A 27,932-nucleotide genomic window follows, 5' to 3' on the forward strand; every position below is an offset into this window, starting at 1 on the left:
GAATCTGGAAAGGTTTCTATAAAGGCCCAGTTCCACAGCTATAGTAGAGAAAATAGCAGTGTGTCTGCAGCATGGGTGTTTAGTGTCTGCAGTGTGGATGTTTAGTGTCTGCAGTGTGGATGTTTAGTGTCTGCAGTGTCAGTGTTTAGTGTCTGCAGTGTCGGTGTTTAGTGTCTGCAGCGTGGCTGATTTCTGCAATGTTGGTTTGGAGACTGATTTCTGCTGTTTATTGCTGCAGCATGGATATGGAGGCTGATTTCTGCTGATTCCTGCAGTGTGGGTGTGGAGGCTGATTTCGGATTTCTGCAGTGTGGGTGTGGATGCTGATTCCAGATTCCTGCAGTGTCGGTGTGGAGGCTGATTTCTGCAGATTTCTGCAGTGTGGATATAGAAGCATGCTCCTTAAAATGGAGATGGATGTCCTTGGTACCTGATGCTTGGTACACCCAGTCCTGTAATCTGGTTCAAACTAAAAAGAATGAGAAATAGATGACTGCAGCGAATGTGAGGTTCTGGGTCTGAGTTGGGGGGCTGATGAAGTCAGTGGTGATACAGGAGCATCCATAACACTGGCGACACTGTTGGAACACACCACTCCAATGGCGTTGTGATCTATCTGCCAGGTGCTCCCCCCTAGGTTCTGTTATCCCGATTCAGGTCAGGAGTCTCACACAAAGGTTAGTTTTTCTACACAGCTAACTAAGCTGGCCTTTAGGTGAAAATGGGGGCATTGTCTGGGACCCCCAGCCCCCCAGGAAAGGAGTAGGAGACAGGGCCCCTGTTGGGCAGCTCTGTAACTCCCCTCCCCAGCCCTCGTTCAGAGTGTCCTTGTGTCTGTCCTGGGGTGTCAGGGCCGCTGCTCTGGTCGGCCAGGCTGGCCCTGCTCTCCTCCTGCATCACAATGAGGTTCCCACCACAGGGGCGTGGCTTGTGGTGAACTTTGCTGCCCCCCCCCCCCCCCAGACATATCTCTCCTGGTTTCCCTGGAGCTCTGGTGTACTTGATCCTTCAGAAGTTAACTTAGTTTACTTTTTGAGCATTGTATGTATCTGCTTTATGAATTGTGAAGTAAATAAATGTTTACTGACTTCAGCATTTTCTCTCGGCCATCGAGCCCTTGTGTTCATGTCTGTGTGGCCATGAGTCGCTGTGTGTATGTATGGGAACAGGGTTAGTCTGCCTTGCTGCCTGGCTCTGGTGACCTTCTACATCCTCCTTCTCCAGGCAGGGGACAAACACTACCACCCCAGCTGTGCACGATGCAGCAGGTGCAACCAGATGTTCACAGAAGGTGAAGAAATGTACCTCCAAGGTGAGCGTGTAGCCTGTGTCTGTGTACGGTGTGCTGGATTACATGATGAAATATGATGCTGGACAGTGGACTCCATGGTTAAACACATTCCTGTATGGCATTGAATACAGTATGTTTGTGACCGATGTGTGACATTCCTTACACTCTCTATCTATGACTGAAGGGTGACTCTCCTTTCCCTCTGTGTCTGATTGATGGGTGACTCTTTTACTCTCTGTCTGTGATTGACGGGTGACTCTCCCTTCAGTCTCTATCTATGACTGAAGGGTGACTCTCCTTTCACTCTGTGTCTGATTGATGGGTGACTCTTTTACTCTCTGTCTGTAATTGATGGGTGACTCTTCTTTCACTGTGTCTGTGATTGATGGGTGACCCTCCATTCACTTTGTGTCTGTGATTGACGGGTAACCCTCCATTCACTCTGTGTCTGTGATTGACGGGTGACTCTCCATTCCCTCTGTGTCTGTGATTGACGGGTGACTCTCCATTCCCTCTGTGTCTGTGATTGACGGGTGACTCTCCTTTCACTCTGTGTCTGTGATTGACGGGTAACCCTCCATTCACTCTGTGTCTGTGATTGACGGGTAACCCTCCATTCACTCTGTGTCTGTGATTGACGGGTGACTCTCCTTTCACTCTGTGTCTGTGATTGACGGGTGACTCTCCTTTCACTCTGTGTCTGTGATTGACGGGTAACCCTCCATTCACTCTGTGTCTGTGATTGACGGGTGACTCTCCTTTCACTCTGTGTCTGTGATTGACGGGTGACTCTCCTTTCACTCTGTGTCTGTGATTGACGGGTGACTCTCCTTTCACTCTGTGTCTGTGATTGACGGGTAACCCTCCATTCACTCTGTGTCTGTGATTGACGGGTGACTCTCCTTTCACTCTGTGTCTGTGATTGACGGGTGACTCTCCTTTCACTCTGTGTCTGTGATTGACGGGTAACCCTCCATTCACTCTGTGTCTGTGATTGACGGGTGACTCTCCTTTCACTCTGTGTCTGTGATTGACGGGTGACTCTCCTTTCACTCTGTGTCTGTGATTAATGGGTCACTCTCCCTTCACAGGCTCTACAGTTTGGCACCCCAACTGTAAGAACAGTACCAAAGCTGAGGAAAAGCACAGGGTAAGAGTGTCCTGGATGGCGCTGCAGTCTGGGATGCGCTGACTCTCGTCACCTTGTCGTACAGATGTGTTCCCACATTCTATGTTGTCTTTCCCAACCACCCAAGTCAAAGGCCAAAGCGTCCCTACTCAATGTATTTTCGCCCCAATTCAGAGTCAGGCTCATGGTGGGATCCCAACAGGGTCGCTGCATGGAGGTCTGCTGGCATTTACTCCTGCTCCTGCTCCTCCATGCCACTGTGGCTAACCAGGAGCTCTCATGTCAGTGAAAGCAAGGAGCCTTTTGCTGTGTCTTCCAACCTATGCCTCAGACGCTCCTCGGGGTCCTGCCGTGGGGAGATCTACACCTGTGTAGGGTTGTTATTTAAAAAGTCTTAGTTTGCCCTGATCCAGGGGGTCAGCAGCACCTCTCAGGACATGCCCTCCTGGTTCTGGACATCCACAGTGTCTGCAGAAAGAGTCTACCTTCAGGTCTGGAGGTTCACAGTGTCAGAACGCTTCACCATTAAGGAATCCTCCCTGATGATGGACCTTCAGAATCTAGGATTAGGAATCCTGTAGTGTGACAAGTACACTACTTTTCAGCTTTGTGCAAGGACAGCTGGAGTGGACAGGAAATAGGCTTGCATCTGTCACTGGGAAGCAGCAGGAGAAGATCGATGCTCTCTGCCTGTTTGTGGGGAAGCCCAAACACGGCATCTGGGTGATTTCCTTATGTGTACTTGGAGAGCAGTTAGCGTAGGTCTGCTTCTATAAAGCTAGGGTTTCAGTAACCAGTGATCTACACCATTGGAGTGATGTTGCAGTGTCCTTCTCTACTGACATGGTCTCTTCCATTGGTGTGACCTTCCACTGCAGTAGGCTCTTGTTGCTGCTTCTCACGCACATCATGACCGGTCTGTCTAACACACAGGGGTTTGTGGGGGTGCTGGTTGAACAAGGAAAGGCACCAAACCCCGGGTATGAGCCGTGTTGTGGTTTGGTGGCGCCCCCCAGTGGGCAGTGTCAGAGCCAAAGGTTTCCCATATCCACCTTCTTCCTTTCCTTCACAGCTGCTACCTCCCTCAATCAGCAGCCTTCACAAAACAGAAAGGCAGGTACTGTACTCGCTATTGGCTGTTTAATGGCATTGTCATCCCGCCCACCCCACCACACGCGCCCCCGCCGTCTCCTCGCGCTTCACTCTGCACCACCTCGAAGTGGAGATGGTGCCCATTCTGCTCCACCCTGCCCCGGAGATGATCTGGCAGTGCCGGTACACTGAAGAAGACATTAGACCTGTCTCCTGATTGGCCAGTCAGATTATACGTAAAGGTGTGTGGCAGAGAAGCCACGCTCCTCTGGGACGGACACGAGTATCTGATAAGGCTACAGGTTGGTCTAGGTCAGTCTAGGTCAGCCCTGCAGCCCCTCAGCTCCTTAGACACCTGTACCTGCCACTGCCCTCTTGTGGAGTGTAGGGGCAACTTTGAACAGTATGGCCAAAAGGCACGGCCTGTTAAATGGTTTACTAAGTGCCAAAGCGAAGTACGTACCCCTCACCCAGTCCACAATGAATTAATGACGACTCAGTGTTATGCGTTTCACGATAATGTTGTTCCATTTTTCATTTCCACCAACAGACAATGAAGATTTGTTCTGAGAATTCACATGGCCTGCACTGACCATTGTTATTGTGTGTCTGCAATTCTGACAGCCGCCATTAGGTGGTGCTGCAGAAGCCCCGGGATGCTATTTAGAAGTGCATCCTGTTGGTCACCTGTCTGCCTGCTTTGAAGCATCACATACAGCATAAAACATGCTTGATTCAAGGACTGTTTGTTAATTATTCCAATGCCATATAAAGTACTGATTAAAATTTGTACACCTCAGTGATTCAATTCTGAAGTAATTCTGTTTTATTATGGTCAAGGGACCAGCAATAGTGGTCGTCTTTGGATTACAATGCAGTGACTCACAGGAGGGCTGGCTGCTTCTATGCCTGCTTCACCAAGCCGCGCGGTTCTCCCCGTGTTCTGGCATGAGAGCCCAGCCCTTCAGATATGGCTTCAGACTAAGATTTCTCCAGGGTGCCGATTGGGCTGTACGCGTGAAATCGTACCTGAAGGGCCTTGCTCTGGGCCTTGCGGCACATGCCAGCGATATGCTGCCGACTGCCTCCTCGTAAGGAATGATGACAGTAGCATGGAGGAAAGGCCGAGTTGGGCCTGCTGCCTCTGTGAGCTGTGGGGGGACGTCGACCATTCCTGTGCTGCGCTTAGAGTCGCGTCTCGCTGTGCTCACCTTGACCTCCTGGTCATATGCGCGTGTGCCATGCCACGTCGCTTCTGTAAACACTGTGTCCTCTTCCTTACAGCCTACAAGGTCCTCGTCCGAAAGTATTTGTTCCCGACCTGGTTCAAGCATTCCTGGCTCACCGGGTCACACCATCTATGTGAGTCCTTTAATCTGTTCATCCAGTCACTAATCGGTTTCTCTATTCTCAGCCAATCACACGCCTGTGGTCACTATGCACAGCTGCTCTGTTACTCATCCCTGAATAAAGATTTGTTATGTTTTGTATGAACAACTCTCAGCTTACAAATAACATTCTCACTGTTTTCCCTTAATTTGGTAACTGTTGTTGTCCTACAAACATCTGCAGTGAAATTTCTCCTACATTGGTCCACACTGACATTTCTCAGACCTTCAGTGGTCTGCACCTTACACTGATGTTTGGTGAACCTTTTGTAGCTCCTACATTGATATACAATACAACTTCTTTAGTTTCCACATTTGTAATGTTCTAAAACAGTATACAGTGGCACCTCAGTTCTTGAACTCATTAGAACTCGAATTTCTTAAAAGTCGAACCAACCAGTTTGAAAAAAAATGACCTAGAACTCGATCTGAATCTCAGAAGTCAAACCGTGAACGGCGACCTAAGATAACTTGTACGCGAGGGTAAATGAGTCACGCGGCATGTCTCTCAGCGGAGACAAAGGGTAACACTTCAGTCTCAGCCTCGCATTCGCTGTGATAGCATCGTGCATGTTTACACTAGCTGAATACATGTATTTAGACATTAAAAATACATTTAGACAACGATAGACAGTAACAGTAATTATTATTATATAATAAAATACATTTAAAAATAAAGATTTCTTATTAATTATTTTAATATTAATAATAAACCATTAATACATTTAATTATAATAATATTGTCGTGCCGATCGGGGACGGAATGGAGACAAAGGCGCAGACGTCAGGGTATCGGGGAATACGGGGTTTAATTACAGGTAAGGCAGGCAAAATGCAGACGGACAATACAATGACTGGACTGGGGAGACAAACTGAAACGGGGACGAAATACAGAGGACTAATGACAACAACCAGAAACAGCTGATCACACGGGAATTCCACACGGGGTTAACGAGGGGGCGTGGCACGCGGAAGGAGCGGACGATCGTGGCAGGACACATTGTTTTTTTTAACTTTACACATTGTTTGGATACATTTATTTTCTTACTTTAAAATTACTATTTTGTAAATCTGCTTAGATGTGTTTAGTACAGTATATGCTTTTCTTGTTTTCTCCAGTTCATTTTGTGTTTAAGTGCTAAAAAATAAATAAATACATATTTCGGTGTCATTTTTTGGGGCTGGGAACCAATTATTTGGTTTTCCATTTCTTCTTATGGGGAAAATTCGATCAGAACTCAAACTTTTTAGGATTCGATCTGGAGTTCTGAACGGATTAAGTTCGAGTTCTGAGGTACCACTGTATATGACATATGTCTCTGTGTCTAACAAAGCTCTTCCCTGCTGGCTGCCCTAGGAACTGCCTGCCCTATACTAACCCCCCAAGAACCACACACTGGCTCCAGCCAGCTCTGATTCCCCCCGTAACCACATCTGATCTACATGTGGTTCGTAGAACAACCCATCTCCTGTAATATCTGCCTTCACCACAGCTTGTATCATGAGCACTTTGGAGTTTCTCACAGATGCTGAGGCACAACAACAACGTTGATGGTTCAGATGCACAAAGGGCTTTAATAGCTTTTTCCACATGGTTGAAATTAACACAATTAAGTACAATTATGGAATCATACTGAAGGCCACTGCAATAAAATAATAAAACATTTTCCATATGGGATTATCAGACTTGCATTTGTTGTCTCCTTGACGCGATATGCTGCCGTAAATCCTCATCTCACTGTCCTTATAGCACCTTTCTAAAAATCACTTCTGTTGTCCTCTTTGAACAAAGATGCAGGTGAGATCCCAGACCGGAATCTCGGCAGTCTGCTAATTCGCTTACTTCCTGCTTACTACACCTAAGAGGTACAAACAGAAGCTCTGTTTGTAACCCTCTGTTTGTAACCGTAACCCTAACAGAAGCTCTATGCAGAGAGACTGGTGACCAGCTGCTGCTGGCTCCAGGAGCAGATCCTGCCCACATGGACATAATTGCACCCACATGTGTTCCTCTGAGATTAATGCTCAGAAAGTTTAGTAGGTTCTGCTGGGGCACTGTTACACTGCCTCTCTCCCAGAATAAACAAAAGGGCCATTAATCCAAGACTAAACACTCACAGCGTCTTCCAGAGGGAACCTGGAAGATACATTAGTTGCACATGCACTCAGAATGTTCTAGACATTCTTTTAATTTTAAACATGAGTTCAAAGGCCCTGAGGGCTGCACTTTTTGCCTCGTCGAACACTTTCTGTATCTTCCCGTGTCCCTCAGACGAGCTATATGTGCACCTGCCGGGGCAGCACAGACCCCATATTCACCTCTATGGGGTAAAAAGTGACTGTGACTTGCCCCGTAGGGGTGAATCTGGGTGACCCCCCGCTACGCATGCGCTGGCCAGTGCTGGATGTAACACAGTGACTGGTGCCTGGCACCCACTGTTCATGAAACCTCATGCCTGTCCCTGCATGTGGAGAAACATTCACTAAAATATAAAATGATGCAGGTTAACTGCAGCCCCATCAGAAGCTCCAGTCAGGGTTCATATCACACATTTGCTTTGGAATAATTTCCTGCTGTAGATTGATGACAGAAGGAGTCTGCAACCTTAGACTACCTGAGCTGCTCTAACAGTCATGGTCACTGTGACAGCTGATATTCACCACACATGGTTGGGTTAATACGTTGAAGGGCACCATAGATTGAGTATGAAGCACATTTTCATATTGCAGACATATATTAAGTGCTGGGTTTTGACCGCAGCCTCCGTGAGTTTTTTCCATGTGCAATGGAACTGACTTGCTGTCCCTCTGTCACTGTCTCCCCAGGCGAAAGTAGACAATGAGATCCTGGATTACAAAGACCTAGCCGCCATTCCCAAGGTCAAAGCCATCTATGACATCGAAAGACCAGACCTCATTACATATGAGCCTTGTTACACCACCGCCCTGGATGAGAGGCAGAGTCTGGGAGAGGTAAATGGGCTCCTTCTGCAGTGCTGCCTTTGGATGGCGCTCTTCCTTCACTGGGACCGTGCTTACTTTCTGTAGACCATATGCTTTCTAGGACCTTGGATAGCAATGATAATCCTGAAACACTTCGCACTCCAGGCATTTGTTAAGACCTGCACACCTTAATCATGAGTCAGTACAGCACAAGGGGCCTCCCATAGAGCGGTCAGAGATCTGAACAGCCCGGCCTGGGTCCAGCCACAATGCAGCCGCTATGCTAGATACCTGTGTCAGTGTGAGGGATGACTTAGAGTGAAGCGGTGCATGGAAGGGGGAGGCCTCACATGCTCTAAGGGGCACTGACAGCCCAGGACATGGCGTGTCAGTGACCAAGAGACAGGCCGCTGGTCAAGTGTAATGCCCTGGTCATGCCCATCTTTGCCAACAGCCTCCGGCCCCCAGGAGAGAGCGGTCCTCCCTGCTGGAGCAGCGAGTAAGTGGCAGGCTCTGCCCTGGCCCTTCCACCGCTGCCCCCCCTCCACCCTACTAACTTTGTGTTGTAGCCCCACTCACTGCTAACCCAGGGATGATGTCATCTGCTGTCGGAAGAGGGCACAGCTGCTCTGCTATACTGAGTGTCTGTGTGTGTGTGTGGGGGGGGGGGGAGTGAGATATATATGCTATAACAAACAAATTAATTTTTGTATAGCGCATTATCATAACATTACATCGTCTCAAAGCGCTTTACAGCATCCCCACCCAAAGCCCCCAGTGAGTAAGCCATAGGCGACAGTGGCAAGGAAAAACTCCCGAGAAGGAAGAAACCTTGGGAGGGACCAGACTCAAAGGGGGAGCCCATCCTCCAGGGGGCAGCAGAGGGAACCCTAACCCTAACCCTAACCAGACTCAAAGGGGGAGCCCATCCTCCAGGGGCCGGCAGGGAGAGTCAAATACAGTAAATTTTGAGACACAAACGGCGAGCAGGGGGGAGATGGCAAGCCGGTGCCAACGCTCCCTCCAATCGCCAGCCAACCAGAATGCAGGGAGTGGGTCATACAAGGAAGACGACAGTCAGAACGGCGAGCTGGATGCACGGAATGTCATTGGTAGAGGCGACGTCACATGTAGCAGGGTGTGCTGGACATCTTGATAGATTGAGGGCTCCAGGCAGCACCCCCCCAGGAGAAGTAGGGGAGACTACAGGCAGTGCTAACAGTTAGGGACATTTGGTTTCCAACAATGTGATAAAAAGCTGTTATTCTGATGTTGTGGGTCCTTCCAAGGGGAAACTCAGTTTTATAAAAAGGCCATTTATTTTGGTTACTTATGGTTAAGGTTAGGGCTGGGTAGGGGTAAAGGCTGTCATTGTGGGGATTAGGGTTTCATTCCCCACAAAGATCTGTGAATGCAATCAAAAAGGTGGGTCCTGTGATTGGCACCAGCACACATTCTTGCTGGGTTAAAGGTGGGAGCTGTTCATGGGGTCAGGTTTAGGTCGGCCAAAGGAAGATTCTGGAGACTGTTCAGTAAAAATGTGGTACTGATTAGCAACAGCACCACCTTCAGTCTTTGTGCTGCAGGATGAACTGTAGTCAGGTGACAGTCTGTTAGTTACATTTCTGTCAATTGACAGGCACAGTCCCCGTGGACTGACCACTTCCCCATACCAGCGGAGAGTCAGTCTGTTTGCGGAATGTGACCTTTAACCACAGACACGCCAAACTAACTTGATGGCCGACTTGCTTGCTGGTGCCGCCGGTCTCAGAAGTCTAACTGAGACAGAGAGTCGCGGTTCTGTAGGGAATGTGGAGGATATCGGGTCTGTCGGGCTTCAGGGCCATAGAGGGGAACTGAAACTGACTCCCCAAATCAGCATTTTGTATCATCTCATGTGCTGACAACTTCTTTAAAACATTTTAATATCCATCGTTGTATTTTTGAGCAAACTGGTCACCGCAGGAATTTGTCCTCACATTGAACATGGCTTTTCACACGTGAGATCTTTGTATGTAGAGTGACACAGCATTCCACTCCACAGAGCAGGGCAGAGCAGAGCAGAGCAGGCAGTCAGCCGTGAAGCAAGCCAAAGACTACCTGCACGTTAAGTAAAGAGAGTGCATACGGTTTATTAACTAAAACTTACCACCAGAGGGCGTTCAGCTTTCGAGGTAAACACTCATGTTAAACAGAGAACGATTTTGTGTATTGCGGATACAGAATGTGTGTGCACGGAGATGGAGTGTGCTGCTGAATAGCCAGTGTGTGGCTTTGTGTGTGCATTTGGTCTTCCTTTTTAAGGTTTCCTCGTGAATCCCTCCCACCTGCTGCATCCAGGTACTGGTCCTGCCCTCAGGCGTGTCCTGATGCTGTAGGGATGGGGGCGCTGTGCCATATAAACACGGTACCTTTATATGGCACTAGCTGCTGTGCTGTGGGCCTGCAATCCTCCCTTCTCTCGCTGTTTAGATCCTGCCCACCCACAGCATTGTCTGCTCCATTCACTCTCTTGCTAACCCATATGCTTTCTGAGTGTGTAACTGGACTTAGATGACATAATGCTGTGCTTTTGTCTTTCAGTCTCCAAGGACCCTGTCCCCTACACCCTCTGCAGAGGTACGAGTCTCTGATGTTTTTGTTCTCATGTTTAAACAACAAAGTCATGTCGTGTAGTATTGTGACTGGAATGCAGTTCATACTAATGCTGGTATCTCCCTGTGTTCCAGTAGTTTATATGGATGCTGGTATCACCATGTGCCCCTATAGTTTATACTACTACTAGTATCTCCCTGTTGTCCTGTCATTTATACTAATACTGGTATTTCCCCGTGTTCCTGTAGTTAATATGAATGCTGGTATCACCCTCCTTTTCTGTAGTTTATTGTGATGCTGGTATCACCTCATGTTCTTGTAGTTTATACTGATGCTGATATCTCCATATTATCTTATAGTTTATACTGATGTTGGTATCTCCCTGTATTGCAGTAGTTTATACTAATGCCAGTATTTCCCTGTGTTTCTCACAGGGCTGCTTTGACATGAGGGAGCGCATCATCCAGAGGTCCACCAGCCAGGGTTCCATTGGCTCCCCTGTGTACAGTCGCCATAGTTACACCCCCACGTTGTCACGGTCACCACAGCACTTCCACCGGCCGGGTAAGCGTTTGTTCAGGGCGGTTGTTCTGTGTCTTATTGGCTGTTTCTGCAGTCTTGATGCCATCAGATGCAGTTCACACACGCAAAATCTCCCCCTACTCCAGCTGCCCCCCACCCTACCAGCTTCCTGCTCCTCCCTTCTCGTTACCCTTAGCAACCATGCGGTGATCCCCTGTTTCCCTCTCCTCTGCTCCTTGGACACTTAATGCCTCATCCTGGTTCCTGTGTTCCTTTGCTCTGCCTCTTTGTTTCTCACTCCTATGAGGTGTTTTCACTTTGATTTTCTATTTTTTAACTACTTTCTTCCTCCCCTTCTTTCTTTTCTTCCCTCCTCTTTGACCTCTTTTGCTTCCTGCTCCTGTGATGCCTCCTCAGAGTTGTTGACTGGAATGCAGAAGCTCTGCTCGTCTTTGCGCAGTAGCTCCGTCCATAATGACTCCCGCCCCACCTCCCCATTCCGCCACCACTTTATACCCCATACCAAAGGTAAGCGCCCCCTGGTGTTCAGGACCACTCAAGATGGCAGCACTCATATATATCTAAGGGGAATCCAGCACAAACAGTCATGTGTTCACATTGTGCTGTGACATAAAAGCCAGAAGATGCCACTTATACAGCTATTCTGGTTTCCAAGGCAACAGCAGTCCCACATCTTGTCCCTGGTCTCTACACCTGACCGCGTCCCCATCAGGCTGTGCCCCCACCTGACCGCGTCCCCATCAGGCTGTGCCCCCACCTGACCGTGTCCCCATCCAGCTGTGCCCACACCTGACCGCGTCCCCATCAGGCTGTGCCCCCACCTGACCGTGTCCCCATCCAGCTGTGCCCACACCTGACCGCGTCCCCATCAGGCTGTGCCCCCACCTGACTGCGTCCCCATCCCCCTGTGCCCCCACCTGACCGCGTCCCCATCAGGCTGTGCCCCCACCTGGCAGCGTCCCCATCAGGCTGTGCCCCCACCTGGCAGCGTCCCCATCAGGCTGTGCCCCCACCTGACCGCGTCCCCATCCGGCTGTGCCCCCACCTGACCGCGTCCCCATCAGGCTGTGCCCCCACCTGATCGTGCCCCCATGCTGCTCTGCCCCCACCTGGCAGCGTCCCCATCAGGCTGTGCCCCCACCTGACCGCGTCCCCATCAGGCTGTGCCCCCACCTGACCGCGTCCCCATGCTGCTGTGCCCCCACCTGGCAGCGTCCCCATCAGGCTGTGCCCCCACCTGACCGCGTCCCCATGCTGCTGTGCCCCCACCTGACCGCGTCCCCATCCGGCTGTGCCCCCATGCTGCTGTGCCTCCACCTGACCACGTCCCCATCAGGCTGTGCCCCCACCTGACCGCGTCCCCATCAGGCTGTGCCCCCACCTGACCGCGTCCCCATCCGGCTGTGCCCCCACCTGACCGCGTCCCCATCAGGCTGTGCCCCCACCTGACCGCGTCCCCATCCAGCTGTGCCCCCACCTGGCAGCGTCCCCATCAGGCTGTGCCCCCACCTGCCCGCGCCCCCATACTGCTGTGCCCCCACCAGACCGCGTCCCTATCTGGCTGTGCCCCCACCAGACCGCGTCCCCATCAGGCTGTGCCCCCACCTGCCCGCGCCCCCATCTGGCCACTTCTCCATTTTAATTTTGGACAGATGAGGCAGAGACTCACATACAGATTCTGATGTGTCCCTCTGGTGCCCCCCTGCCACAGTCACAGTAATGCCCACATGCTGCTGCTTGTCCTGCTCCTGGCCATGGTTCTCCTGTAGAGGGTTGCCTGGGGTGTCCATGGCATACTGTCCTGTCTGTTTCCACACACCTCCTCTGTTTCCACTCTCTGCCTGTCTCCTGTCCTGTTTCTACACTCTGACTTGCCCCAGATGACACATGGGGGGGCAGCAGTGTGCTGTCTTACTGTCGCTGGCACATGGGGGGGCAGCAGTGTGCTGTCTTACTGTCGCTGGCACATGGGGGGCAGCAGTGTGCTGTCTTACTGTCGCTGGCACATGGGGGGGCAGCAGTGTGCTGTCTTACTGTCGCTGGCACATGGGGGGCAGCAGTGTGCTGTCTTACTGTCGCTGGCACATGGGGGGGCAGCAGTGATCTGTCTTACTGTCGCTGGCACATGGGGAGGCAGCAGTGATCTGTCTTACTGTCGCTGGCACATGGGGGGGCAGCAGTGATCTGTCTTACTGTCGCTGGCACATGGGGAGGCAGCAGTGATCTGTCTTACTGTCGCTGGCACATGGGGGGCAGCAGTGTGCTGTCTTACTGTCGCTGGCACATGGGGGGCAGCAGTGTGCTGTCTTACTGTCGATGGCACTGGGGGGGCAGCAGTGTGCTGTCTTACTGTCGCTGGCACATGGGGGGCAGCAGTGTGCTGTCTTACTGTCGCTGGCACATGGGGGGCAGCAGTGTGCTGTCTTACTGTCGATGGCACATGGGGGGCAGCAGTGTGCTGTCTTACTGTCGCTGGCACATGGGGGGCAGCAGTGTGCTGTCTTACTGTCGATGGCACATGGGGGGCAGCAGTGTGCTGTCTTACTGTCGCTGGCACATGGGGGGCAGCAGTGTGCTGTCTTACTGTCGCTGGCACATGGGGGGCAGCAGTGTGCTGTCTTACTGTCGCTGGCACATGGGGGGCAGCAGTGTGCTGTCTTACTGTCGCTGGCACATGGGGGGCAGCAGTGTGCTGTCTTACTGTCGCTGGCACATGGGGGGCAGCAGTGTGCTGTCTTACTGTCGCTGGCACATGGGGGGCAGCAGTGTGCTGTCTTACTGTCGATGGCACATGGGGGGCAGCAGTGTGCTGTCTTACTGTCGCTGGCACATGGGGGGCAGCAGTGTGCTGTCTTACTGTCGATGGCACATGGGGGGCAGCAGTGTGCTGTCGATGGCACATGGGGGGGCAGCAGTGTGCTGTCTTACTGTCGATGGCACATGGGGGGCAGCAGTGTGCTGTCTTACTGTCGCTGGCACATGGGGGGCAGCAGTGTGCTGTCTTACTGTCGCTGGCACATGGGGGGCAGCAGTGTGCTGTCTTACTGTTGCTGGCACATGGGGGGCAGCAGTGTGCTGTCTTACTGTCGCTGGCACATGGGGGGCAGCAGTGTGCTGTCTTACTGTCGCTGGCACATGGGGGGCAGCAGTGTGCTGTCTTACTGTTGCTGGCACATGGGGGGCAGCAGTGATCTGTCTTACTGTCGCTGGCACATGGGGGGCAGCAGTGTGCTGTCTTACTGTTGCTGGCACATGGGGGGCAGCAGTGTGCTGTCTTACTGTCGCTGGCACATGGGGGGCAGCAGTGTGCTGTCTTACTGTTGCTGGCACATGGGGGGCAGCAGTGTGCTGTCTTACTGTCGATGGCACATGGGGGGCAGCAGTGTGCTCCTGCCGCTTTTTTGTTTTCCACCCTTAACACCAAAGGGGACTCCAGCCTCTCTTCCTTCTTTTGAGGTCTCTCTTTCCCCCTCCCTCCTCGCCCTTTTTCCTTGGAGGCACAGAGCCCAGCAGCGGCCGAAGTTCCCCTGCCCCCTCTCGGCCTGACAGCCGGCCGCTCACTCCGACCCTATCCCTGAACCCTAAACATTTCCATCTTCCAGGTAGGCCTCTCCTTCTGCCTCCCCCTCTGCCTCTGCCCTGTGCCTCCGCCCTGTACCTCCGCCCTCTGCCTCCGCCCTGTGCCTGGGCTCCTCCCTCTTCCTGTCTTCCTGTTTTCCTGGCTTTTCATGTCACCATCCCTTCCCATCTCATTCCTCTCTGTCTGAAATGGATGCACATGGGATATTTTACACATAACTACATTAAACCACCATATTCACAAATACTTTCTCCTTACATATTTATGTCGGATCATCTCCTAGTCCCAATGGATATCCTTACATTTATGCAGTCAAATCCATACTGTCAAGTTTTTTTAGATACATTTTAAAGACGAGTTTTTATAGTGTATATAATATATATGCTGTAATATATAGTATTTATGGTATATTTGCAGTAATGTGCAGTATATTTAGTGTATACTGCGTAATTTAATGTGTAGTGTATATAGTATATGAAATGAAAGCATGCAATGGTATATATGTGGCGGTGAGTAGTAGTCATAGAGTGTAAGCTGCAGTAGTACTCAGGCTGCAGTATGCAGTGCGACATGTGTCATACGCAGCTGTGCGTTATTGTTATTGTGCGTGACTCTGGACTGCCACCCTCACTGTGTCACACGCGTGTCATGTGACTCTGGACTGCCACCCGCCCTCCCATGGCCGTCGTGCTCGTGCCCCACTGCTCCCGCCACCCCTGCCACCCTCACCGTGTCACACGCGTGTCATGTGACTCTGGACTGCCACCCGCCCTCCCATGGCCGTCGTGCTCGTGCCCCACTGCTGCCGGCACCCCTGCCACCCTCACCGTGTCACACGCGTGTCATGTGACTCTGGACTGCCACCCGCCCTCCCATGGCCATCGTACTCGTGCCCCACTGCTCCCGCCACCCCTGCCACCCTCACTGTGTCACACGAGTGTCACGTGACTCTTCTTTTCTCTTCTGTTTCCAGATCAAGGCATCAACATGTACCGGAAACCTCCCATCTACAAGCAACACGGTACTACCCGCGCATACACAGCAAACACGCATACAAAGCACACACAGAAAGGCAGGCAGCCTTTCTAATGTAACTCTTCAGCTTCACGCACGTCCTGCCTCCCTGCTACTGCTCGCAGAACCCTCTGTAGACAGGCAGTCTGTGTTACTGTGAGGATGAGTCTGCGTGAGCCAGCGGGGAAACGCCAGGAATGGCTGGTTCCTCTGGACTCTAGAGAGCCTCAGTAGAGTGTGTTTCGTCCATGTTTGCACGAGGCCGTTAGCTGCCCCCCTTGCTTTGGGCTTCGCCTTCATGCAGCAGTGCTGAATAGCAGGAGGCTAAGCTTCTTACATGGGCGCCTTGGGGAGGGAGACCTGAAACATGGGAGAGCGACAGCGCAGTTAGTGTCACAGAGATGGTTAGTAACTGTATAAAAGGTGGACGCAGCCTTAGAGCTCTGAAAAACTCCCTCATGTTTATGCGTCATGTGACCTCTGACTGCTGTTCTGTTTGTCTCTTTGTGTCATGGCTCCACCACCCTCATTAACATCCGCCTTCATCTCATCTGACCGCCGTGTAAGTACCACTCCATCTCCATCTCTCCATCTCTCCATAATGACCGAGCCATGGATGATCCTAGCGTTTCAGAGCCAAAGTGCAGGACAAAGCATGGCTGGGCCAGCACATCTGTCAGATACCACGCAGCACATCTGTCAGATACTATACAGCACATCTGTCAGATACCACACAGTGCAGCCGTCAGGTACTATACAGCATAACCATCAGACACTACACAGCCATTAGATACCACAAGATAGGTTTGTTGCTGTCCCAGTGTTGGTCCAGTGTCGGCCCAGTATAGGTTTGTTGCTGGCCCAGTGATACCTTCCACTGGCTCCACACTGGGGCTCTCTGCTTTGTTGTTTACAGCAGTCATGATTCTCCTAGCCTAGTACATCACAAGCCAGACTTTCCATTGCTGGCTGTGATCTGTCAATCTGACAAAGAGTTAGGCTGAGGCAGCACCAGCTGGAGCAGGGAACACCGAGGAAGGTTCTGGAGAAACCCAACACCAGCCCACTGATAGAATAGTGTCCCCCTCGCTGATCCTCTAGATTTAGCTGCCCTGGCGACCCAGAGCAAGTCCGCCGATGACATCATCAAATCCGCCAAGTTCCCGGCGGCACACGCCCCTAACCCCGACGCGACGCCAAAGATCGAGACAGACCACTGGCCCTGCCCACCCTCCCTCGCTGCCGTAGGTAGGCTCCTACCCATCCCCAGGGCATGCTGCGGATTCCGATTCAGACCTGAGCAGCTGCGCACAGATCCTCGTCTTGACCGCATCACAACCATTCTACAACATGTCCTTGTGCATTTCTGTCTGTCTGCTTTTTGCTCTCCGCGGTGCCAAAGCTACCGGTACTGCTCAGGTCTTCGGCTATAAATGGACCCTGGTTGACCTGGGCTGATGTCTGCATTCTTGGCTCCTTCAGGGACATTGTGGTGTTTGTGCATTGTGTCGAGCTTTCTGACTCACTGTAAGCGGTGGCCTCGTGCTGCCCCCGTGAGGTCAGTGGTGCTGTGTCGGACGCGGTCCACGTGACACCCTAGTTGTGTTAGCTCACTGCTCTGACTCCCCCAGGGTCAGACGGGAGGCGGCGCTCACAGGAAGAGGATGAGGAGGAGCTACAGAAACGCAGACACATCCAGGAGGAACACCTCAGCAAGGTCAGCCCATGGAAGGGGGCTCAGGATAGAGCCAATCTGAACAGGCATTGTAGGCAGGGCAGTCAGTGCAGTCAGAGCGGGCAGAGCAGCCAGCTTAGACAGGGCAGTCAGTGCAGTCAGAGCGGGCAGAGCAGTCAGCTTAGACAGGGCAGTCAGAGCGGGCAGAGCAGTCAGCTTAGACAGGGCAGTCAGTGCAGTCAAAGCGGGCAGAGCAGTCAGCTTAGACAGGGCAGTCAGTGCAGTCAGAGCGGGCAGAGCAGCCAGCTTAGACAGGGCAGTCAGTGCAGTCAGAGCGGGCAGAGCAGCCAGCTTAGACAGGGCAGTCAGTGCAGTCAGAGCGGGCAGAGCAGTCAGCTTAGACAGGGCAGTCAGTGCAGTCAGAGCGGGCAGAGCAGCCAGCTTAGACAGGGCAGTCAGTGCAGTCAGAGCGGGCAGAGCAGTCAGCTTAGACAGGGCAGTCAGTGCAGTCAGAGCGGGCAGAGCAGTCAGCTTAGACAGGGCAGTCAGTGCAGTCAGAGCGGGCAGAGCAGCCAGCTTAGACAGGGCAGTCAGTGCAGTCAGAGCGGGCAGAGCAGCCAGCTTAGACAGGGCAGTCAGTGCAGTCAGAGCGGGCAGAGCAGTCAGCTTAGACAGGGCAGTCAGTGCAGTCAGAGCGGGCAGAGCAGTCAGCTTAGACAGGGCAGTCAGTGCAGTCAGAGCGGACAGAGCAGTCAGCTTAGACGGGGCAGTATGCACAGGTAGGACAGTCAGTGCAGTCAGAGCGGACAGAGCAGTCAGCTTAGACGGTACAGTATGCACAGGTAGGACAGTCAGTGCAGTCAGAGCGGACAGAGCAGTCAGCTTAGACGGGGCAGTATGCACAGGTAGGACAGTCAGAGCAGTCAGAGCGGACAGAGCAGTCAGCTTAGACGGGGCAGTATGCACAGGTAGGACAGTCAGAGCAGTCAGAGCGGACAGAGCAGTCAGCTTAGGCGGGGCAGTCAGTGCAGGCAGAGCAGTCAGCTTAGACGGGGCAGTATGCACAGGTAGGACAGTCAGAGCAGTCAGAGCGGACAGAGCAGTCAGCTTAGACGGGGCAGTATGCACAGGTAGGACAGTCAGAGCAGTCAGAGCGGACAGAGCAGTCAGCTTAGACGGGGCAGTATGCACAGGTAGGACAGTCAGTGCAGTCAGAGCAGACAGAGCAGTCAGCTTAAACGGGGCAGTCAGTGCAGGCAGAGCAGTCAGCTTAGACGGGGCAGTATGCACAGGTAGGACAGTCAGAGCAGTCAAAGCGGACAGAGCAGTCAGCTTAGACGGGGCAGTATGCACAGGTAGGACAGTCAGAGCAGTCAGAGCGGACAGAGCAGTCAGCTTAGACGGGGCAGTATGCACAGGTAGGACAGTCAGTGCAGTCAGAGCAGACAAAGCAGTCAGTCTGATCACTCCAGACTGCTTGGTTGTGAATGCAGGCTGTGAAATGCATGTATGTTATGCAATAAAACTTAACATTCCTTTCTTCCTTTAAATTTCAGATTCAGTCAGGTCTGGGGAAACTGATTTTGAAGGAGGAAATGGAGAGAGAGATGAACAGAGAGAGATATACCCGCAGTCTCTCCTCGCAGCGCTACGAGAGCCCCTATATCAACTGCACTGCAGGTAATGACCAGTAGGGAGCACATACTGGTCAGTACTCAGAGCTTTTCAGGAAATGACATTGACACATTGACTCTCTGAATGAAGGCTGTATCCGATTTTCAGATAAAACATCCTCACTCCCCGGCTATGGACGCAATGGCCTCCATCGGGTAAGGTGATGTTCCAGATGTTGGCCTCCAGGACCTGCTCCTGTCAACCCCATGTCAGACACTCCTGTCATTTATCAGCTCGCCTTCATCATGTACACACTCAGATATCTAAAGCCAGGCATCGGCTGTGCCATCTCAGGCAGCTGAGGAGGTCCAAGGTCTCTCTAGCTATTCTGAGAGCCTCATACTCAGGAGTGTTGGACAGCATCCTAGGAATCACTGCTCTGCCCTGGACCATAAAGCTCTGCAGAGGGTGGTACATTTAGCTGAATGTATCAGCAAGGCTGATCTGCCCTCCCTACAGGACATTTAACTCAGACGATGCAACAGCAGAGCAGCCAAAATCAGCAGGGATACAACCCACCCAAACGACTTCCTCTTTACCAGGCTGAGGTCTGGAAAGCAGATCTGCTGTTTCTCAGTGAGAACTGAGAGGTTCAGAAGGAACTGCCATCCGACGGCTGTTAGGCTGCTTAATGCCCCACTTCTTATTTATGCACCTCACACTTTGTTTTATCTGTTTTGAACATTTCTGGTCATTTTACTTTTTGTGACATTTACAATTTTGTTACTTTTAATGTCTTTATTTTGCTTTTACTATTTATTATACTGGAGTTCACTGTACCAGAGCTGACCATCTTCAGACACTCCTGCCCTTTATCTGTCCACCTCCAGACACTCTTATCCTTTATCTGTCCACCTCCAGACACTCTTATCCTTTATCTGTCCACCTCCAGACACTCCTGCCCTTTATCTGTCCACCTCCAGACACTCTTATCCTTTATCTGTCCACCTCCAGACACTCCTGCCCTTTATCTGTCTACCTCCAGACACTCTTATCCTTTATCTGTCCACCTCCAGACACTCATGTCCTTTATCTGTCCACCTCCAGACACTCTTATCCTTTATCTGTCCACCTCCAGACACTCCTGCCCTTTATCTGTCCACCTCCAGACACTCTTATCCTTTATCTGTCCACCTCCAGACACTCCTGTCCTTTATCTGTCCACCTCTAGACACTCCTGCCCTTTATCTGTCTACCTCCAGACACTCTTATCCTTTATCTGTCCACCTCCAGACACTCTTATCCTTTATCGGTCCACCTCCAGACACTCCTGTCCTTTATCTGTCCACCTCCAGACACTCCTGTCCTTTATCTGTCTACCTCCAGACACTCCTGTCCTTTATCTGTCCACCTCCAGACACCCCTGTCCTTTATCTGCCCACCTCCAGACACTCCTGTCCTTTATCTGTCCACCTCCAGACACTCCTGTCCTTTATCTGTCCATCTTCAGACACTCCTGTTTTCTATCTGTCCACCTTCATGAGGCTTCTGTCTTCTGTGCACTTTTGAACAGAATCAAAATTCAAGATTTTAATTTTGAATCCGTCCCTGTTTTTCATCTGTCCCTTTTCAGACAGTCATTTCCATCTCCATTGCTTCAACTTTTAGAATCCAATAGGCCACCTTCAGTAACTAATTATTTATTATAATTTGAAATTTACCAATAATTAAAAACCACGAAGGGTAAGGCTACCTTATCTGTGTTCCTTTCCTCTACAGCCACAGTCCACAGAGTTCAGCCAGTACAACAGCTACAGCGACGTGAGCGGAGAAGGAAGGCGAGGTTTGCACCTGCCGAGGGCGTGTCCATCATTCTCAGATCAGCCAATCACCATTGCATTTGCAGGAAACACGTAGCTGCCATATACTTTTAGTGCAGTGAAGTATGTTGTGGAATATCAGACTGACCATGTGCTGTCTCACTCTCTCCTGTGTTGCAGAGTTTAAGGTACGTGGCAGCAGTCTGACGGGAGGGGCCTTTCCGTAAGCTGCACTGAGCATGCTCCACGGCCATGCCTTCACCCGCTCTCCGCATCAGTGTCCTTGTGGAGCCTTGCTGTGTTGCCAAGCGTTCATATGTAACAGAATGCCGAACACATCCGTGTGCTGCGCTTGTGTTTATGTCACGTGCTGCTGGGACGAGGCGCTCCCTCAGGATTGGGGGTACACCCACCCCCCAGGCCTACACCTTCCATTAGCAGCCACCCTATAGACATGCTAACACCTAGCCTCCATAACAAACACACACCAGGTCTACACCCTCTTTTAGCCTCCACCTTATAGACACGCTAATGCCAAGCCACAACAGCAAGGCAAGGGGACTGGAGGGTGGGACACGTATAGGGGCGGGGTTTAGCCCCGCCTCATAGCGAATGAGATGTCACAGAGCTGCCGGCTGAGACGCTTACGCATTTGTTGTTTTTTTTTTTTTTTTTTAAACTCAGGGGGAAAAAAATGTTTAATCTGTAAGGCAATGTGGTCCATCCATCATAGCTCATAGTTACTGTAAGAGTAAGGAGCTGAATAACTGATGAGTTCTCATTAGTGTGAACTCCTTGATCATTTATAACATGCCAATAAATCCTCGGTGGCTTAGACGTAAGAGTCCTAGGTCCCCAAGGCTGGGATTGAGATTTCCGGGACGTGGTAGCAGCCAGTGGGGTCCTGAGGGGAGGGGGTCCTGAGGGGGTCCTGAGGGAGACGTGTCCCAGCGTCGGGGCCAGCGTGCTCAGCCCCATCGCTCTGTGTCATACATGTGTGTGTTTTATCCTGTAGCCCGCTCTCGATGACTCTGCGCCTGTAACAAGAATGGACAGGGGAAACTCTATGCCTAATATGTTGGAACCAAAAGCAAGTATTTATCTTTTCCATTGTCAATCTTCTGTAAAGTGTGAGCCCCCCATGTAGCCATGTCCTGTTTGCCTGCGAACACAGCAGGGTTGGGGGTGTACCCCAGGCCAGCCCAGCTGATTGGATGAGCACACAGCTAACCATTAACACGCTAACTCAGCTGGGCAGTCTGGTCTGGTTCAAACTGGCAGCCTTGTCTTGTAAGGCAGATGTAAATATTTGCCCAGTTCCACTAAAGCCATGTCAAATCCACTCAGCACTGTTACCATGGTGACCACTCCCATCATGCCTGGCACTCTGGCTGCTCCATTCTTCCCGTGAGCAACTCCACTGGGGTCAAGGGTCCTGAGAATATAGTGACATCACAAGGGAGGCGGTGCTTGGAACTGTAAAAGGCTATGTGTGTGCCTGCCTGACAGGAAGCCCCGTCTTCTGTATAGTCTCACTATAGTTCCTCGCTCACTATTCACCAGATGGGCCTTATTCCATACATTGACATACACAGAAAAACGTAGGTCTGCCTGCTATTAAAGACACCAGAGTTGTACCGTCATATGGGTAAAGTGCGCTGACAGAGTCCTGGCTGCAGGGGGCTGTTAGCATGGGATCCCCTGCCAGGTCTCACTGCTGCTGCTGCAGTGGCTCTTTTTAATCAGTCTGTACTCAACCAGTCATTTTGACTGGATGCTATAAAACTGCAGACTTACTGATTAGAAGCAGGCTTCCTGCACAAGGCCACAAGCTTCAGTGAGTCTGCTGCCTCGGCACAGCATGCAGTACACCCCATCATGCACTGCCACACACTGCCACGCAATAATACTCACCGAAACACACACTAATGCTCAGTGGAATGCACCAGCAGACACTGCCCCACCATAATAGTCACAGAAGTGCACATTAATGCTCACAAAAATGCGCCGCCACTCATAAATACTAACTGAAATACACTGCCACACACTGCTACTCACTAACACACACCAAAATGCACTGCAATGCACTGCTGCACACTAATACTCACCGAAAAGCATCCCCACACACTGCCACACATTAATACTCACCCAAAAGCATCCCCACACACTGCCACGCATTAATACTCACCAAAAAGCATCCCCACACACTGCCAAGCACTAATACTCACCGAAAAGCATCCCCACACACTGCTACTCACTAACACACACCAAAATGCACCACCACACACTGCCATGCACTAATGCTCATCGAAAAGCATCCACACACACTGCCACACATTAATACTCACCGAAAAGCATCCGCACACACTGCCATGCACTAATGCTCACCGAAAAGCATCCACACACACTGCCACACATTAATACTCACCAAAATGCATCCCCACACACTGCCAGGCACTAATACTCACCGAAAAGCATCCCCACACACTGCTACTCACTAATACACGCCAAATTGCACCACCACACACTGCCATGCACTAATACTCACCGAAAAGCATCTGCACACACTGCCACGCACTAATACTCACCGAAATGCACCGCCACACACTCACACACTGCTGCACATTATCATTCACCATCACATACCGCCACCTACTGTCACGTGCTGCCATGCATCAACAACCATTGTTACGCACTCAGTATTGCAGTGCGTGTTTCTGTGCGTGTCACCGTGTAGGAGAACACTGCGCGCTGATAGGCGTGTCACCATGGACTCTGCTCCGCTGTCTTCTGTACAGGCCTTGAAAAGCTCTCTGTGTCTCCTCCCACGCGTAGCCTTTGCTTGAACAAAAGCGTGTCTCTTTGAAGGTCTATCCTTATGAGATGCTCACGGTCACCAGCAGAGGGCGAGCTAAGCTACCTAGGGATGTGGATAGGACAAGACTAGAGGTAATGAGCCTGTGGACCTGCTCCTTTCATCACCTTCAGTACCGTCACTACAATCTGCATGTCCCATCTCTACCTTCTGCTTTATCTCTCTCCAGCGCCACCTGGCTCCAGAACTGTTTTTTGAGATCTTTGGGATGGAGATTGAGGAGTTTGACAGACTGCCCCTCTGGAAACGTAATGAGATGAAGAAGAAGGCCAATCTCTTCTGACCACGGGAGCGTGCATGTTTTCACCCATGAGCCCATCCGTCACTCCCATGTAATATACATATAGACATCTGCTCTCTTATTCTGACATTAATATGCAAAAAGACACCGAATAAACATGTTCGCTTCAAATTGTAAGTTACCCCTGGATTTATCAGACAGAGCTGTATTAGACTGGGTGTAAAGGGGTAAAAATGTAACCATGTGTTCTTGGAAAAGGAGGGAGCCGGTCGCTGAAGTGGCACTCGCCCTTCCTCACGTGTGCTCGTCCTGATGCACTGCGCCTGGAACGTTTGATTCCCAGACTCGTGTCCTCCATGACTTGCTGCTGCACCAGTAAAAGGACCTTTATTGGTTTGACCTGCAGGCATCAGTGGGGTGTCCCAGTAAACATGCCCTAAACAGGAAGGTGGAGACACGGCGTGGTCCTCATTAGCTCTTAATGAAGACCTCCATTCACTTACAGCAGAAGCATGAAACGGTTCCTGGTGTGTTGTGGGTAATGAAAGGCCTTGCTTTATTGTCAAAGATGTCTTCAAGGGCAGCTGCATCATGCTCTGGAGAACCTAGAACCAGCCTAGAATCTTGCAGATACGGCTTTGCCTTAACCTGACCTGTGTTGGGTTTTCAGTTAAAAAGGGGAATTTTCTTCACAGTATTTATTTTACTTCAGGCTCACATTATGTTAAACTGTTAGCAAGCAGACCCCACCCTTAGCGTATTTCCTTACTCCACTTTTAGTGATTGATTGCATTTCAGAGCCCAGACCACTAGGGGGTGAGCTTGCTCCTTGCTTACCATGGTTTGCTCTCAGCCCTTCCTGCCGTCCTACAGAAGGTACAGCCTTGTTGCATCATTTTCTTCCTTGGCGTCATTGTTAAGCCACTCCTGTTTTGGTTCATTATGGCCACAGATGACCGCCGATGCTATGAGCTCCCCCTCTAGTATAAGCAAAGAACTACATTTGATATTACTGTTTTTGTAATAGCACCTGAAACTGCCATTTTCTGAAACCAAAACACATCACTTCCCATGATTAGTCAAGAGCTGCAGCTTCCCCTGGGCTCCACATCCAAGCTACTCCTGTGAAACCATTGGCACTGCAGCCCCTTGGTGCTGTGGCCCGTCACTAAAGTGGTCTGTCGGTGCTGCGGCCCGTCGGTGCTGCGGCTCGTCACTACTACAGTTTCTCAATGCTGTAGCCCATCAGTACCGCAGTCTGTCGGTGCTGAAGCATTAGCTGTAGTTTTGCATAAAACACAGAATAGCAGACAATATAATTTGTTCCTTCAATGCCACGTTTGGTTGGAGCCCTTTATACAGTTGTATACAAACAATATTATTTTGCCCTAAGAGCAGAGTTCTTTGAAATTTCACTTAAAAATTGAGGCTGTATCATTGGACCATTGTAATCCAGGTTTCCCACAAAGTCAAGACATGAAAACAAAAAAGTTTTGATAACTATATGATACCAAATGTTGTCTTTTGGAAGAGAGACTTTAATGATGTAACAGTGATACTGAAAAATAAAATGCTGTAATTCACAGTTTTGGAGCTGACCTGGTGTGTCAGTAGGGGTCCGCGTGCTGCATTTCTGTGCTGCTTCATTTTGGAACCTCAGATATGTCTCACACTGCCTACACACTATCTACACATTGCCTACACACAGTTTACACAATACTGACACACTGCCTAAACGCTACCTACACAGCCCCTTACATTTCATTTGGTGCTGACTGGGGGGTAGTTTTGTTAAAAGGGATTCAGAGGAGTTTCAGCTTGTTAAAAGAACACAAGAAGAGGAGCTCATTCTTGCATTCATGCCTGCTGGTCATGCTGGGACAGCAGCATTCCAGCCCCAGCGAGTCCCCAGCGCAGAGGGCTGAGCAGGGCTCTGGGAGTCGGAGAAGGTCCAGCTGGTGATGGAGCACAGCAAGGCAGAGGTGACTCTGCATCCACCCCTGCCCATCATGCCCGCACCCTGACGTCCGAACGACGGCCCATCAGCATTCCATCAGCGGCTCATCCATGTTGCAGGGGGGTGGCTGTGCCTGCAGGTGGCGCTGTCGCTGAAGTCCTCGATGGGCTCCACATGCTTCCCACTTAGCAGAAAATGCCTGTCCGTTTCTCAGATGACATACCTACCATTGGAATGTCCCCTGCAGATGGATCTTTGTCAAGTAAACTGCTGTCCTGCTCTGTGTATGTGTGAGTGTGTGTGTATTTGTGTGTGTGTATGTATGTGTGTGTGTGTATGTATGTGTGAGTGTATGTATGTATGTGTGTATGTATGTGTGAGTGTATGTATGTGTGTGTGTGTATGTATGTGTGAGTGTATGTATGTGTGTGTGTGTATGTATGTGTGAGTGTGTGTGTATGTGTATGTATGTCTGAGTGTGTATGTATGTATGTGTGAGTGTGTGTATGTATGTCTGAGTGTGTATGTATGTGTGAGTGTATGTATGTGTATGTATGTATGTGTGTGTGAGTGTATGTATGTGTGAGTGTATGTATGTGTGTGTGTATGTATGTGTGTGTGAGTGTATGTATGTGTGAGTGTATGTATGTGTGAGTGTATGTATGTGTGTGTGTATGTATGTGTGAGTGTATGTATGTGTGTGTGTATGTATGTGTGTGTGAGTGTATGTATGTGTGAGTGTGTGTGTGAGTGTATGTTTGTCTGAGTGTGTGTGTATGTAAAAGAGATGAGGGATATTATTTGCCGACCCTTAACATTACTGTTTCAAAAATCCTTATCTGAAGGTGTGGTACCTTCTGATTGGAAGCATGCCAACATAACGCCCATTTTCAAAAAAGGGGATAGAAGTAATTTGTCAAACTATAGGCCAATCAGTCTAACTCAAATAACATTTTGAGGGATAGCCAGCATGGATTTAGAAGAGGTAGATCCTGTTTAACAAATCTGTTGGAGTTTTTTGAGGAAGCTACTCAGGAAGTTGATGATAAGAAGGCCTATGATGTCATCTACTTAGATTTCCAAAAGGCTTTTGATGTTGTTCCCCACAAGAGGCTCTCACTTAAACTCAAAGCGACAGGTATTTTAGGAACTGTAGCGACTTGGATTGATAACTGGTTAACGGATAGGAAGCAGCGAGTAGTTATAAGAGGCTCAATGTCACAGTGGGCCTGTGTTCATAGTGGGGTACCGCAGGGTTCAATTTTAGGACCACTTTTGTTCCTAATTTACATAAATGATATAGACACCAATATATACAGTAAACTGGTGAAATTTGCAGATGACACCAAGGTGGGTGGTGTAGCAGATACTGAACTAGTGGCTCAGCAGCTACAGCGGGATCTTAATTTAATTAGTGACTGCTGACACCTGGCAGATGAAATTTAACATAGACAAATGTAAGGTACTCCATGTAGGGAGCAGAAATATAAAAAAGCTAAATCTGTTCAGCCTCAAGCAAAGGAGACTGAGGGGGGACATGATCCAGGTCTATAAGATTCTAACAGGTTTGGATGCTGTTCAACCGAATAGTTACTTCAGCATTAGTTCCAATACAAGAACTCGTGGCCATAGGTGGAAATTAGCGGGAGAACATTTCAAACTGGATTTAAGGAAGCACTTCTTTACACAGCGTGTAGTCAGAGTATGGAATAGTCTTCCTGATAACGTAGTGCAAGCTGAATCCTTGGGTTCCTTTAAATCAGAGCTAGATAAGATTTGAACAACTCTGAGCTATTAGTTAAGTTCTCCCCAAGCAAGCTCGATGGGCCGAATGGCCTCCTCTCGTTTGTATAGTTCTTATGTTCTTATGTATGTGTGTGTGTATGTATGTGTGAGTGTATGTATGTATGTGTGAGTGTGTGTGTTTGTGTATGTATGTCTGAGTGTGTGTGTATGTATGTGTGAGTGTGTATGTATGTGTGTGTGTGTGTGTATGTATGTGTGTGTGTGTGTTTGTGTATGTATGTCTGAGTGTGTGTGTATGTATGTGTGTGTGTATGTATGTGTGCGTGTATGTATGCCTGAGTGTGTGTGTATGTATGTGTGAGTGTGCGTGTATGTGTATGTATGTGTGAGTGTGTATGTATGTGTGAGTGTGTGTGTATGTGTGAGTGT

At 50.2% G+C, this 27,932-nt stretch overlaps 1 protein-coding gene across 23 annotated transcripts in view; it reads left to right on the top strand.

The window, feature by feature from the left end:
• LOC111837665 (actin-binding LIM protein 1-like) overlaps positions 1-25,385 on the top strand; it is a 72,105-nt gene extending 46,720 nt beyond the window's left edge. For 5 of the 23 annotated variants that reach the window (XM_072703300.1, XM_072703292.1, XM_072703297.1 and 2 more), the window contains exons 7-22: positions 1,225-1,312; positions 2,383-2,441; positions 4,797-4,874; positions 7,727-7,873; positions 8,298-8,342; positions 10,427-10,462; positions 10,873-11,002; positions 11,378-11,488; positions 14,479-14,583; positions 15,535-15,582; positions 16,683-16,823; positions 17,207-17,292; positions 18,807-18,930; positions 19,015-19,079; positions 20,644-20,707; positions 20,865-21,229. In XM_072703300.1, the coding sequence (XP_072559401.1) occupies positions 1,225-1,312; positions 2,383-2,441; positions 4,797-4,874; positions 7,727-7,873; positions 8,298-8,342; positions 10,427-10,462; positions 10,873-11,002; positions 11,378-11,488; positions 14,479-14,583; positions 15,535-15,582; positions 16,683-16,823; positions 17,207-17,292; positions 18,807-18,930; positions 19,015-19,079; positions 20,644-20,707; positions 20,865-20,911 (1,374 nt within the window). In that variant the 3' untranslated portion in view covers positions 20,912-21,229. Of the gene's footprint in view, positions 1-1,224; positions 1,313-2,382; positions 2,442-4,796; positions 4,875-7,726; positions 7,874-8,297; positions 8,343-10,426; positions 10,463-10,872; positions 11,003-11,377; positions 11,489-14,478; positions 14,584-15,534; positions 15,583-16,682; positions 16,824-17,206; positions 17,293-18,806; positions 18,931-19,014; positions 19,080-20,643; positions 20,708-20,864; positions 21,230-21,699; positions 21,775-23,552; positions 23,634-23,728 lie in introns of those variants that run through there. The other 18 variants (XM_072703295.1, XM_072703302.1, XM_072703314.1 and 15 more) reach the window with 17 other exon arrangements.
• Positions 25,386-27,932: the final 2,547 nt, after the last annotated feature.

This window comes from Paramormyrops kingsleyae, chromosome 20 (assembly GCF_048594095.1).
Source record: "Paramormyrops kingsleyae isolate MSU_618 chromosome 20, PKINGS_0.4, whole genome shotgun sequence".
NCBI lineage: Eukaryota > Metazoa > Chordata > Actinopteri > Osteoglossiformes > Mormyridae > Paramormyrops > Paramormyrops kingsleyae.